Raw genomic sequence first — 12544 nt, 5'->3', positions numbered from 1 at the left:
AAACGCCAATGATGTAGGATTTGGAAAAACAAATATTGCACAGCAAATTTATTTCTCACCAATACAAAATAATGGAAATTATTAACTAATTTCTTAATCCAATACACTATCCTTAATCGCTACAGCAAAGTACAATTTGTATCTTTTGGTTTTTTTTTAGTTTGTTCAATTCCATCACTAGGAAAGCAAGAAGTACCATCAATTGTTCAGAAACGTTACAGCACTGGGGCGTAAAGGTGGAGAGAGGGGGTGACATATTAATACAGCATAAAAGATGAGATACATCGCTATGTGCGCCGGAGCTGCCCAGGGGCGGCTCGGGCCTTTAAAACTGCGGCAGGCACACCTTCTCCGCAAACAGCTCCGATATGACCGTGATCCACAGGGCCAGCACGAACATGATGTACGATATGCCGACCTGGTGCGAATGGGGCAGATGGTACGGTTGGCCACCGATCTCGTCCACATGGAATCCAAGCGGAAATATGACGGCCGCAAGACAGAACAGCACCACTGCAATGGGAAAGCGGTGAGAATTTGATGTTGGGTTTCTTAATACCAATCGGCAATCGGCTGCCCATATACTCACTTGCAGTAAAGCCGACCCACCGGGCATAAGGGATCACATTACGGTCCCAGTTGCTGGACGCCAGCAGTATGATGGTGGTGGTAATGCAGATGCAACCCACGAAAATGCATATCAACGCGATCAGCCACTCCGGCTGCAGCTCGGGTGTGAAGCAAACCTGCGGCCGGTTGTACAGCGTCATGCACGTCCACATCAATCCCAGCCGCGTTTCGCCTGCCGAAGCGAAAGGACAAAGATTAGTCAGTCGACCTCCCTATTTTGCAACCCCCTTCGTATACCTCCAACACTGGTCACAATCCAATCGGGCATGGCCAAACTAACGATCGCACACACATCCGCCGCCATAAACAGACCAGCGCTGATTGTAGTTAGCTTGTCCATTTTAGGGCTGTATTTCACAAAAACGTCCTGTTTATTGCAATACTGGTAACTCTACTCAGAGAAACATATTTTGCCCTCCTCTTCCTGTGCTTGCGGAAAAAAGGTTGCTGCTTGCAAAATTGGAATGTTTATGTTTGGGTTTGGATGACAGATGCGAATGTTCTTTTTTTCTTGTCTTGTGCAACTGTTGTAGGGTTCCGCTGGATTAGTTTGGTTTTTATTTTAACTGATGCATACATTTTCTACATCGAAATTACATTAATTGCTAGCATCGCAAATGAAGTAAGCACACATAAAACCTAAAAAGCAGCATTTCAGATCGTCTGAAATATAAATCAATAAAATAAAAAAAAACGCTTGTTTTCAAACCCCTTCCACAAACCATTTACAGTTCAGCCCGCGCAGTTTTCACTGCGAAAAGTAAACAAACTGTCAAACAGCATCGGAATTTGTTGCCCGATTTTCAGTTCGGTTCGGTTTTTTTCTCGCATTGTTGCGCTGCGAGTGAATCCTTTTCCATAACTCCCGGCCGTTCTGTGCGGGAAACGAAAATGGCCTATTGGTCCGGGCGGAGGTGCCTCAGAAGTCAAAACCCCCATTAGTGCGCGAGTGTGTATGTGCGTAGATTTTACAACCACTTGTTTGTGTGGTCGGGCAAACACACCTTCTCATCGCATTCGACATGAGCGACCTAGATGATCCACTTTGTGGGCAGACACAGTCGTCCCAGCAGCAACAACAGCAACAACCTCCAACTCAAACAACACCCCGCAGTTCTCTCGGCTCGGGTGCACTGTCCTACAGCAATTCCTCCATCTCGCCGTCGACGAGCTCGAGCAGCTCCGGGTCGGCCAAATCCGCCGTCAGCGAGTGCTTGGGTGCGTGGCTCAATTACCTCCAGATCATGAACAACCTGTGTGCGGCCGGCTACCGGCTAGCGCAAACGATTGCCGCCCTCGAACCGTGGGCGTACTTCGAACATCCGAGCACAGCCACCGGCGGCGGCGGTGGCCAATCCGGATCGGGGGCGAGCAATCCGTCCGGCATTCCGTCACCCTCGCAATCGGCACAGCCGGGCCCACAGATACCGCAGCTACCGTTCACCACCTCGCAGATTCCGTCGCACATGGCGTTCCAGTTTATCACGGCCTGGGACGAGCTGGCGCGGGCGTCCGTCATGGCCACCAGCACGGTCAAATCGCACATCGTAAGCGTGCTGCAGGACTTTAAGACGCAACCGCTGGCGACGGTGGAGCAGGACAGCGAGCTGCTACATATCAAGGAGTACAATCAGCTCATTCTGCAGGACAACGCACAAACGATGATCAATCTGCAGCACCAGTTCTGTGTCGCTTCGTGCGACGCTTTCGCGCAGCTAATGTGCTGCTACCAGTGCCAGACGCAGGTGGGATTTCCGCACGACCCGGACTGCCCAATGGTGCAGCACCCGATGTCGGCCGCCGCAACGATCGCTCGCACCGGCGGTGGTGGGGCGGACCAACGCTCCCAAACGCCTTCGCCCCACTTCGGCATGAAAATGCAGGAAAATGCCCGGCTGTACGATCGTACTGGGTCGATTTCGACGCAAGGATCCTCCTCGGACCACGGCACGACGGCGTATGAGCAAACGCGTGGCCCCTCGCCGCACGACATTCGTGGGCCGAGTCCGATCCAGGGCTATTTGGACAATATCAGGGGCCCACTGCCAAACCCGGGCCATCTGTCGGGCATGAAAGCGCCGTTCTATCGGGGCTCACGCTCGCCATTGAATTTCCCCCTCTTCACGCTAAACGGACAGCGTCGCTGGTCGGAAGCGGCAGCTGGGGAAGTTAACTCCGAGGCAGCGCTCGATCCGGAAAGCCAAATGCGTCGCTGGTCAATGCCGTGGGAAGCGAAGGCAGACAAATCGACGGTGCACTGGAACCAGACGCGCCTGATGCCGATCTCGAAGCTTGCTGTGCCGGCGTCAGGGCCGGGACCAACGCCGAAATCGTCGCTCGGCGATCGTAGCCAAAGCACCACGCCGGACTCTACCTGGCACTCGTCCATCACGAGCCAGGACGGGTTGGTGGAAGCGATACAGCTGCTGTCCTGCCGACCGATTCACCGGATGCAGCCGATGATGATGATGGCACCGCCCAACATCGGGCCACCGTTCGTCGAGGAGCCCTCCGGGATGGTGGGTAGCATTGAGGCAAAGAAATGTTAGATTCATTCTTCTAATATGACTCACCTTTTCTTGTTGACGCAGCAGCAACAGGAATCTCACAACGTGTCGGGCAATCCGCCCGGTCTGTACGGTATCTGGACGCAGCAGAACCCGCCCAGTGCCATGCTGCGCCAGTCGACCGTGGCCACGATGCAGCAGGACCGCATGGTGCCGCTGATGAACTACATTCGCGAGCAGGACTCATCGATTGACGAAAATCCACCTAACTAAACTCACACTCGCGCACCAGAGGCAAGAGGCGAACTCATACTAACAAAACCATCATTACAGGCGCCAGTGCGCTAGTGACCGCTTGCGTAATGGGGGGAACTTATTCCATTGGTGGTTCCTCCAGCAGCGGGTGGCATAATCACATACCAAAGCATCATTATATTAGCATCATACCAAAACCCATTTTAGGACGATATTGGAAGGTTAAATTTTATACAAAAACCAAAAAACAAACGGCGGCTAGGGAGAGGGGATAATATTTTGGCCCCACACACTTTTTGTCTCACTTCTGTAATGTTTAAAGTGTACTCATCATATACATAGACGGAAAAGTATGATATTCTTTACACGAAACGTTAAGGAAACCGAGAGAGAATCTTTAACCGTTCGATCATGACAAGATATAGTGGAAACGACGCTCACATTTACATTACATTATATACAGACACGACAGGGGCCGGATATTTAAATGTTTAGAACTAACTCTGCAAATTCGTACTGAATTTCTACTATATATACAAATCTCAAGTGTAACCATTTTACACGTTTCCCCGTAGAGAGTGTCTGTCTGTGCGTTCTCGCGATCGATAGCAAAAAGAGGCAAAATCGCTTAAACAAACTGTTTGTTCCTTCGTTGGTTCACCTTCGTTACTTTACGTGGTGCATATTAAATTATTATTCACTACTTTAGCCCACGTGGGGCCAGTAAATAGAAACGATTAGTAAGTAGTAGTATTACATTGGAAGGTTTATTGGGTTTTCTATACTTCAATGGACAAGCGTGTTTATGTGTACTAATATTCGGGGTAGTAACACAATTTAATAAATCTGGCTGTCTACTAAAATAATGCAAATCTATTCCACTTTCGATTTGATTCTTAACCGAAAGCACGTTTGACGATGAAATAAAAATTCATAAAAATTTTGAATTCAAGAGTTGAGAAAAAATAAAAAGAAAAATTGTAAAAGAAAATCATATTCCTCCTCCTCCTCCTCGGGCACGGTTGTTAACACTAAAATAGTACAATTTAGCAGGTCGACGCAGAATCGAACCCCCTTTACGAAGGTACGGGAAGGGTTGAGAGTTCTACCTTTAGCTTATCGTACATATCCTGATAGTCGGGATGCTCCCGGATCAGCATCGCGACCGTGCCGCGCTTCACCCCCATCGCTGCACCGAGATCCTTCCGGCTCGGCATGTAGCAGTAGGGAATATTCTTCTCCTCGCACACGGCCGGCAGGTGGCACATGATTTCGATCGGTGTCACATCGCCGGCAAACACAACCAATCTGTGCAGAGAGATGAGAAGGGAAATTATTTAACAAGTCAAGCGAGAGGTCAGTTTGAAGCCGTTCAAAGCAAGACACACTTACCCAGTCTCTCCCTTGCGCAAGCGGATCTGAACGTCCTTCAGTCCGTTACGCAGGAAGTTCTTCTGTTTCGATGCTTCAAATACAAAACAAAGGATGGCGTTAGATCGTGCAACAACGAACTGTTGTAAACCACTTCCAGTCCTACCTTTTTCGATAAGCTTGTGAACCTTTTTGGTAAGCTTCTTGGACGCCATTGGCTGGGCGATTGCGCTGGCATTGCGGACCTTGTCCTCGTACGAGTCTTCCTCCTTCACCACCACCGAAGTGTCGACCTCCTCGGCCGCATCTACCTTTTCCTTCTTTATTTTACCCATTTTACGATGTGAAACGTTTTGTGTGAAGTTAAAAATGTGTTAAATTATACACGACCCGGCGTATGTTCTTCCCGCACGTGTTTCGGCTCGCGATGCAGTGTGTGATTTTTGACAGCAAAACAAGCCCACTTTGACAGCAGCGTTTGTTTTGGTCCGTCATGTTGGTAGCTCTGCACTGTTGTAAGGTTCCGCGGAATAAAAGCAAACAAGAATTTAATTTGTTAAATTTTAAAATAAATTTAATGTTAAAGCTTTTCGTTGGATTGTTTTCCTAAAAATATTAAACATTCACCTAATACAAGTTACCAATTGCATTTTGTGTTTTTATTTGCACAAAATCCATTCTTCCATTCTTTTCGCATACAAATGTCATCCATAACACCTCGCAAACACCCGTCTGCCCTGCCCCTCGCAGCAACAACACTACAACACACAGCTCTCGCTTGTTTTCGTGCAATAAGAAACACGGAAAACGGGCAAAATCGTGCCTGCGTGACATGAAATAGTGCAATTTTTTCAAGGAAACCGTTTGGCAACCCACTCATACTGCAGAGGGGAGGGGATTGTGGAGGCAAAGCCAGTGATCGGTGCGTGAAAACTGTTCGCTTTCTGTGTTTTTGTTGTGTGAAAATGCGTACCCAGCTCGGCTGCTGGCAATGCGTAGAAGGAAAAGCCTGAAAAGTGCACCCACTGGGTGGGGAGGTGATTTAGTGCAAAGTGTGTTAAACTAAGGAAAGGAAACATTCTCTGTTCTGGATGGAAGACAAGAAAAGGTGAAACGGTGAAAAGGTTCCATTGAGAAAGAAGCCGTATCTTCTGTGTGTTGTGCAGTGAAAGTTCCAGTGCAGCGAGGGGAAGGAAAATGTAAAATGCCTAAGCACCCTCTCGCATCGTGAAAGTAAGACGAACAAGAAGAAAACGAGCTCAGGAAGCAAAAACGTTCCTGTAAACATATACCCCCGTCGTACGCAAAAACAATCAAGCTCGCCAGAAATATCGGTCCCCGCGGAAAAGAAAATCACATCAACACACACACACGCACATACACACACACCCCCCAGCCCTAAATGTATCGTTCGTGGCACACACGTAACCCCCGCACGGTACAGCCAGATGGGATGTTGTGGTGGGGTGGCTTGTGCTAGAAAATAGGTTTTGCCGGTTGTTTACCGCACGGTTGTCGGAGAGAAGATGAGAACCGGGCTCGGCAGGAGGCGGAAAGGGAAAGCCGGCGCTGCCGTCACCGTCGGACCGCCGCCGTTCCTTGCCGATTGGGTATTGTGGGTGGCGTTGTCGCTGCTACTGATTGCGACCGCCGTCCGCACCACGAGTGTGTCACCTGGTGTTAATAATAGCTCCACCATCCTAAATCGACCCAGTCCCTATCAACCCGGACACGATGGGCAACGTTCTCCACTGGACAGTTTGGAAGGGAGTGGTGGTGGTGGTGGTGGTAGTACGCTGAGTTACAATGCCACCGAACGTGAGGGCAACCGGTCCGCCACGACGTTCGAGCAGTCCGCAAAACCATGCTGTGATAGTAATAGCACCGACCGGGCGCAGACGGCTTCTCCTTCCGCGAGGACGCACCGGGTAGTGATAGAATTTTCCACCAAAATTGTCCAGAACGAGTACATCGTCCAGTTCAACGGCTACTACAAACCGAAGGAGCGCGAAAGCTTCATTCAATCCGCCCTGAACGGATCCAAGGTAAGGAGCATGGCCTACTCTAATTCGTGTACGTGTTGTCGCAATTAAACCTACATATCACTGCTTTTAGGTACAAAAATGGCGCATCTTGCTACGGAACAATCCGGCACAGGATTTCCCGAGCGATTTCGACGTGCTAACGCTGGAGGAGGCGATCGAATTCGCGGACGATGGGTTGGCGCTGCTTCGCACGCATCCCTCCATCAAAAGCATATCCCCCCAGCGGATGGTGCATCGTGCGCTGAAGTATGTTCCCCTCCGGCAGTCGGACGCCCATCAAGCCGATGCGGAAGAGGAGCAGGAAGAAGAGGAGGAAGAGCTGCCAGAGCAGCCCGAGCCCGAGCTCGAGCTGGACGATGCAGAAACGAACGATTTTATCGAGTTCATCCAAAAGCGCCGCCTAACAACGGAAGCTAATTCGTTTGCCCAGCCACCAGCACCACCGGCACCTCCGCCACAATCCCCCAACCGGCACACCAACCGGCGGTTGCTTCGTGCGATTCCACGCCAAATAACGGCCCTACTGAAAGCGGACGTGCTGTGGAGCATGGGCATCACGGGGCAGGGCGTCAAGGTGGCCGTGTTCGATACGGGGCTGGCCAAATCCCATCCACACTTTAAGCGCATCAAGGAGCGCACGAACTGGACGAACGAAAAGACGCTGGACGATGGCGTCAGCCACGGTACGTTCGTGGCCGGCATTATCGCCTCGTCCAAGGAGTGTTTCGGCTTTGCGCCGGACGCCGAGCTGCACATCTTCCGCGTCTTCACCAACAACCAGGTGTCGTACACGTCCTGGTTTCTGGACGCGTTCAATTACGCCATCCTGAAGAAGATCAACGTGCTCAACCTGAGCATCGGCGGGCCGGACTTCCTCGACCAGCCGTTCGTGGACAAGGTGCTGGAGCTGTCGGCGAACCGCGTCATCATGGTGTCGGCGATCGGGAACGATGGCCCGCTGTACGGGACGCTCAACAATCCGGGTGACCAGATGGACGTGATCGGTGTCGGCGGGATGGATTACGCCGACAACATTGCCAAGTTTAGCTCGCGCGGCATGACCACGTGGGAGCTGCCGTACGGGTACGGCCGCCTCAAGCCGGACATTGTCACGTACGGGAGTCAGGTGAAGGGCAGCAACCTGAACGGTGGCTGCAAATCGCTCTCGGGCACGTCCGTTGCCTCGCCGATGGTGGCCGGTGCGGTAACGCTGATCGCGAGCGGTGTGCTCGACCGGCCGGGAGTCGATTTGAACCCGGCCTCGATGAAGCAGGCACTGATAGAGGGTGCGGAAAGGCTGGCGGACAACAACATGTTCGAGCAGGGCCACGGGAAGCTGAACATACTGCGGAGCATGAAAGCGCTGGCAGCTTACCGGCCGCGCGTCACCCTTTCGCCGGCGTATCTGGACTTTACCGAGGACTACATGTGGCCGTACACGACGCAAAGCTTGTACTACAGTGCGATGCCGGTGATTGCGAACGTCACCATCCTGAACGGGATGGGCGTGTTTGGACGGGTGATAAACCGACCCACCTGGCATCCGTACAGCAACGAGCACGGTGAGCTGCTGAACGTTTCGATCAGCTACTCCGAGCAGCTGTGGCCGTGGTCCGGCTGGATGGCGGTACATATCGGGGTGAACGAGGCAGGGCGTGGATTTGAAGGCATCGCGCAGGGTCACATCACGCTGACGGTACAAAGCCCGCCGCAGGGCGAGAACGAACGGGAACCCCGGAACGGCACGGTCAGTTTCGCAATCAAAGTGCGCATCATTCCACAGCCGCCCCGGCAGAAGCGAATCCTGTGGGACCAGTACCACAGTCTGCGCTATCCGCCGGGCTATCTGCCGCGTGATAATCTGAAAATCAAATCCGACCCACTGGACTGGCGAGCCGATCACGTGCACACCAACTTTAAGGACATGTACACGCACCTCCGCAACGCTGGCTACTACGTGGAAGTGCTCGGTGCGCCGTACACCTGCTTCAACGCATCCCACTACGGCACACTGCTCGTGGTCGATCCGGAGGAAGAGTTTTTCCCGGCGGAAGTTGCGAAACTGCGCGAAGACGTGCTCGAGCGGCAGCTGAGCGTGATCGTGTTTGCCGACTGGTACAACACGTCCGTCATGCGGCGGATAAAGTTCTACGACGAGAACACGCGCCAATGGTGGATGCCGGATACGGGCGGGGCCAATGTGCCGGCGTTGAACGATCTGCTGCGGGGGTTCGGCATCGCGCTCGGCGATCGTGTTGCGGACGGGTACTTTGATATGCGCGACCATCGGATGTACTATGCGTCCGGGGCGAACATTGTGCGCTTTCCCGTTGGAGAAGGCACGATTCTGGTCGAGCGGGACCTGCTCGATGAAGGGCTGGCGATAACGCAACCGGACGAACCCCGCTCGAAGGTGCGGACGCGCACAGCCATCCTGGGGATGCTGCAAACCGATCGGAGAGTGTACGCACGGCTACAGCCGGCAACGCCCAATCCGGAAGGAGCGCCACCATTGGCTCCACCGGACGAGCTGCCGGAGGAGTGGGAAGAGGACGGTGGGAAGATCGATCGGGACGCAATCATCAACAAGCGCATCCTGCTGAGTGCTGCTGTCGGTGGTGCTGGTGGTGATGTTGAGGAGGATGAGGATGTCCCAAACGATGGCGGTGAGTTTAACCGGGACGATGCGATGAATCGCGTGGATGCCGGTGAGGAACCGCTGCCGGAAGACGACCGGGACGGTGATGATTTGGGACAGTTGCTGCGCGAAAGGACGAAGGCTGTGAAGCAGCACAATTCCACAACGGCACGAACGGGTGGTCGTCCCGAGCTGCTGGCCGGTGGCCGGATTGCACTGTACGGCGATTCGAACTGTCTCGATTCGACGCATCTGGAGAAGCCGTGCTTTTGGCTGCTGGACTCGCTGCTGGAGTACACAATGACGGCGCATGTAACCAGCCTACTGCGAGATTTAAATGTCAGTCGGCAAGTGGAACAGATCGAAGGTAGGGCGTGGAAGGACTGTTTGAAAAGAGTGTATAGTAATGTTATTTGCTTTACTTACAGAAAACGTGAAGCTACCTCAGCGAATGCCGAACAACAATCTGCACCTGTACTCGAAAGTGCTGGTGGCTCACACGACAACGGGCGAGAAACGTCCCATACCTGTGTGTCAACGGCTAGAGTGGGAATATCCGGTCACGCTGAACATGTCCAGCTTAAGCTTCGGCACCGGTCCAAACGATCATTTACTCGTCCAGGAGCAGCAACAGCAGCAGCAGCAACAGCTTCTAGTGGTCCAACAGCGTCAACTAAAGCAAGGCCCACCGCAACCAATCATGCCGTTGGTGGGGAACGAGCTCGTCTACAGCAGCCGGGGTCGTAGATTGGAAAGTCAGAAAGGTGAAACTCTACATTATCAAAAGATGATGAGCATTGTTTAAGTCATTTACTTCGTTTTAGGTGGTAATGCCGCACTAGGCGCCAACGATGAACCAGACGTTCCCGGATGGCGCAACAAGAAAACGGATAAAATCCCCCCAAACGCACCACCGAATGGATTCAACGGTCCATCCGGTGCATCACCAACGGCCGGCACACCGATGGCGGTCGGGGTGAAGATAATTCCCCTTGCCGGAGGATCCACGGAAGACGTTGACTACTATGCGGAGAGCCGCGCCGGTGGTGGTGGTGGTGGTGGTTCGAATGGAGATCGTTCCAGTGGTACAGTTGGGGCGTTCTACTGGTTGGGCGGCTCGAAAGGTGCCGTAATGTTGGCACTGTTCGCGTTGCTTGCTCTACTGAACTGGGTGCGCAAAACGAAAGGACTCACGATCAAGCGACGGCTCAATTACGTCTTCAATAAGGTTGGCTTCTGAGGAGCTGAAGTACAGACACGGTTGGCTATACCAAAAGAGACGAGCGATAAGGCAACGAAACGGACCGGCTGGTAGTAGTGGTAGCTTAAGTTGGGGGAACAAGACTCGTTACACGGTAGGTGGTAAGGGAAGTATTTGCCAGCTTTTCGTATTAGGGCTCAATGTTGTTTTATGTTCTTGTTATTCTTCGCGTCGTAGGAGAGGGCGGTTCTAGTTCACTTTTTAGCTGCAGTAATGAACCTTTTTTTTAATTTAAATACTACTGTATGTTTAGCCAAGGAGAAGGAAATCAGTGCTGTTCTTCTGGTAGGTGTATCTTGTTGAAGATATGGCAATAGAAAATAGGAGCCCCAAATGAGCGGTGTGTGTGTGTGTGTAGAGAGAGAGCAACAGCAAAAGATTAACATACATTATGTCAATCCGTATTGGTGTGAATGTGTTCCTAGCTATTCCCCGCCACACGGGGAGGAACGCAAAATAAAGAAGAAAATATTTTTATATTTTTATAACGAAAACACACAAGCGTAAGGATTGCTTTGATTGCGAAACAGAACGAGAGCAAAGGAGACAAAAGAACAGTTGGACAAGCGAAAGAAAAGAAGTGAGGGAGAACGGAACAGTTTCTTGGAATGTTTTGGATCTCTGTGGAGTTGCCGTTGGGGTCAAACGGATGGATCAGTGTATCGATGGCAGCCAGTGCGAAAAGTTGTGATGAAGCGGAACCAAGAGTGAACTTGCTGTAAAAAAAGTTGAATCATATTGCTTTAAAGTGAACCAAGGCGATCATCAGAAGTGGAAATTGCAACCATTTTCTTTCAACAATTTCCCTCCCAATAACCCAACAACGAGTGAAGTAAGTTTTAGAGAGTATTTACATACATTTATTCTTCGTAGTAGTAGTAGTGGTGAGGTGGTTGTTCCCAATGTAGGGTTGGTTGAAGCAATGTAGTTTCTTTTAGAAAGTGCATCACTTTAGATTCCATGGTTGTGTCGTTCTTTGGTATTTCTTCTATTTGCTTTGGTGGATTGTAATTGGCTCTAATGTGTTCGTATTCTGGGCATTCAATTGTCAGGTGTTTAACGGTGGCGTCCACTGCGCAATTTGGGCATATTGCTGAGCTCTCGTTGTATCGAATGTGAAGATGCGCGTGATGCGGGTGTGTCCTATCCTTAATCTTATTATGGTTCTCTGGTAGCTGCGTGAAGGGTGATCATTCCAGGGATCTATTTTCCATTGCAGTTTTATCTGGTAATGCAGCCACCGACGAAAGTTGGCTCTGGATGACTTGTTGTGTTGTGATACGGTGGATGCGAAAACCAACGAAAGCTGATGTATTCGATGTTGGGAAGTTACTCTATATGTTGGATGTAGGGATTGTTGAAGTTTCCGTGTTCTATTGCCTCTAGTACCGGAGCGCTATCGGTAAAGATAACACACTCGGCGTTTTGAGGTGCTCTTTCTTCGGCTGCTTTGATGACAGCTATCGCTTCCGCTGAGAAGATGGTGGTGGGACAAGGCAGTTTGAGTTGTAGGTTTCTGTTTTATGTGTATGCTGCACAACCGGCGTTGGGTGGTAGAACTGATCCATTGGTGTAAATGTTGTAGTTTTTTTAGTAGTTATCGGCTATTTCGATAAAGTGTTGTATTACGACCAATCTATTGTTGTTATGCTTGCTGATGTGTTGCATAGACCGGTCTATCTTGTTGATGGGATTGTACCACGGTTTTTGCTTGTTTTTGTTGATGTCATGGCCTATGGTGAGTTTCATGTCGTGCTATGCTATCTCAATAAAAGAGTTGGCGTTGATCCTTCCTTCTATTATTCTGCCTGCCATGTTGGATATATTCTGCGTTATT

At 51.0% G+C, this 12544-nt stretch overlaps 4 protein-coding genes across 26 annotated transcripts in view; 2 read left to right on the top strand and 2 right to left on the bottom strand.

Annotated features, from left to right (window-relative positions):
• Positions 1-14: 14 nt before the first annotated feature.
• On the bottom strand, positions 15-1124 carry LOC120958109 (uncharacterized protein C16orf52 homolog A). Its single transcript, XM_040380678.2, has 3 exons — positions 868-1124; positions 590-802; positions 15-513 (listed from the first exon to the last, which is right to left on the bottom strand). The coding sequence occupies exons 1-3, from the start codon at positions 968-970 to the stop codon at positions 326-328; spliced, it is 504 nt and encodes a 167-aa protein (XP_040236612.1). The 5' UTR covers positions 971-1124; the 3' UTR covers positions 15-325.
• Positions 1125-1369: 245 nt separating this feature from the next.
• Positions 1370-4268, top strand: LOC120958495 (uncharacterized). Of its 2 annotated transcripts, none has more exons than XM_040381346.2 (2): positions 1370-3149; positions 3225-4268. In XM_040381346.2, exons 1-2 carry the CDS (start codon positions 1653-1655, stop codon positions 3408-3410), a joined length of 1683 nt encoding a protein of 560 aa, XP_040237280.2. In that variant the 5' UTR covers positions 1370-1652; the 3' UTR covers positions 3411-4268. The 2 variants fall into 2 exon arrangements, with proteins under 2 accessions (XP_040237280.2, XP_040237279.2); XM_040381345.2 differs by having other exon boundaries at positions 3222-4268.
• LOC120958498 (H/ACA ribonucleoprotein complex subunit 2-like protein) lies at positions 4138-5196 on the bottom strand. Its single transcript, XM_040381350.2, has 3 exons — positions 4930-5196; positions 4785-4857; positions 4138-4700 (listed from the first exon to the last, which is right to left on the bottom strand). Exons 1-3 carry the CDS (start codon positions 5096-5098, stop codon positions 4469-4471), a joined length of 474 nt encoding a protein of 157 aa, XP_040237284.2. The 5' UTR covers positions 5099-5196; the 3' UTR covers positions 4138-4468.
• A 286-nt stretch (positions 5197-5482) lies between these two features.
• The window catches only part of LOC120958494 (membrane-bound transcription factor site-1 protease), a 42226-nt gene continuing 35164 nt past the window's right edge, over positions 5483-12544 (top strand). For all 22 annotated transcript variants that reach the window (XM_049609629.1, XM_049609625.1, XM_049609626.1 and 19 more), the window contains exons 1-4: positions 5483-6808; positions 6879-9813; positions 9875-10210; positions 10271-12445. In XM_049609629.1, coding sequence (XP_049465586.1) covers positions 6290-6808; positions 6879-9813; positions 9875-10210; positions 10271-10686 — 4206 coding nt within the window. In that variant the 5' untranslated portion in view covers positions 5483-6289 and the 3' untranslated portion in view covers positions 10687-12445. The remainder of the gene's footprint in view (positions 6809-6878; positions 9814-9874; positions 10211-10270; positions 12446-12544) is intronic.

Source organism: Anopheles coluzzii, chromosome 3 (assembly GCF_943734685.1).
Source record: "Anopheles coluzzii chromosome 3, AcolN3, whole genome shotgun sequence".
Classification (NCBI taxonomy): domain Eukaryota; kingdom Metazoa; phylum Arthropoda; class Insecta; order Diptera; family Culicidae; genus Anopheles; species Anopheles coluzzii.
This window is presented reverse-complemented; position numbering and strand designations above follow the sequence as displayed.

What these genes read in the sequence shown, in the direction of transcription:
- LOC120958109 (XM_040380678.2), bottom strand. Translation starts at nt 970, where the DNA reads ATGGACAAGCTAACTACAATCAGCGCTGGTCTGTTTATGGCGGCGGAT. An exon ending in GATTGTGACCAGTGTTGGAG is followed by an intron (nt 803 to 867) that starts GTATACGAAGGG and finishes TCGCTTCGGCAG; the next exon opens with GCGAAACGCGGCTGGGATTG. An exon ending in GTGGGTCGGCTTTACTGCAA is followed by an intron (nt 514 to 589) that starts GTGAGTATATGG and finishes TTCCCATTGCAG; the next exon opens with TGGTGCTGTTCTGTCTTGCG.
- LOC120958495 (XM_040381345.2), top strand. Translation starts at nt 1,653, where the DNA reads ATGAGCGACCTAGATGATCCACTTTGTGGGCAGACACAGTCGTCCCAG. An exon ending in TCGAGGAGCCCTCCGGGATG is followed by an intron (nt 3,150 to 3,221) that starts GTGGGTAGCATT and finishes TTGTTGACGCAG; the next exon opens with CAGCAACAGGAATCTCACAA.
- LOC120958498 (XM_040381350.2), bottom strand. Translation starts at nt 5,098, where the DNA reads ATGGGTAAAATAAAGAAGGAAAAGGTAGATGCGGCCGAGGAGGTCGAC. An exon ending in TCACAAGCTTATCGAAAAAG is followed by an intron (nt 4,858 to 4,929) that starts GTAGGACTGGAA and finishes TTGTATTTGAAG; the next exon opens with CATCGAAACAGAAGAACTTC. An exon ending in TTGCGCAAGGGAGAGACTGG is followed by an intron (nt 4,701 to 4,784) that starts GTAAGTGTGTCT and finishes CTCTCTGCACAG; the next exon opens with ATTGGTTGTGTTTGCCGGCG.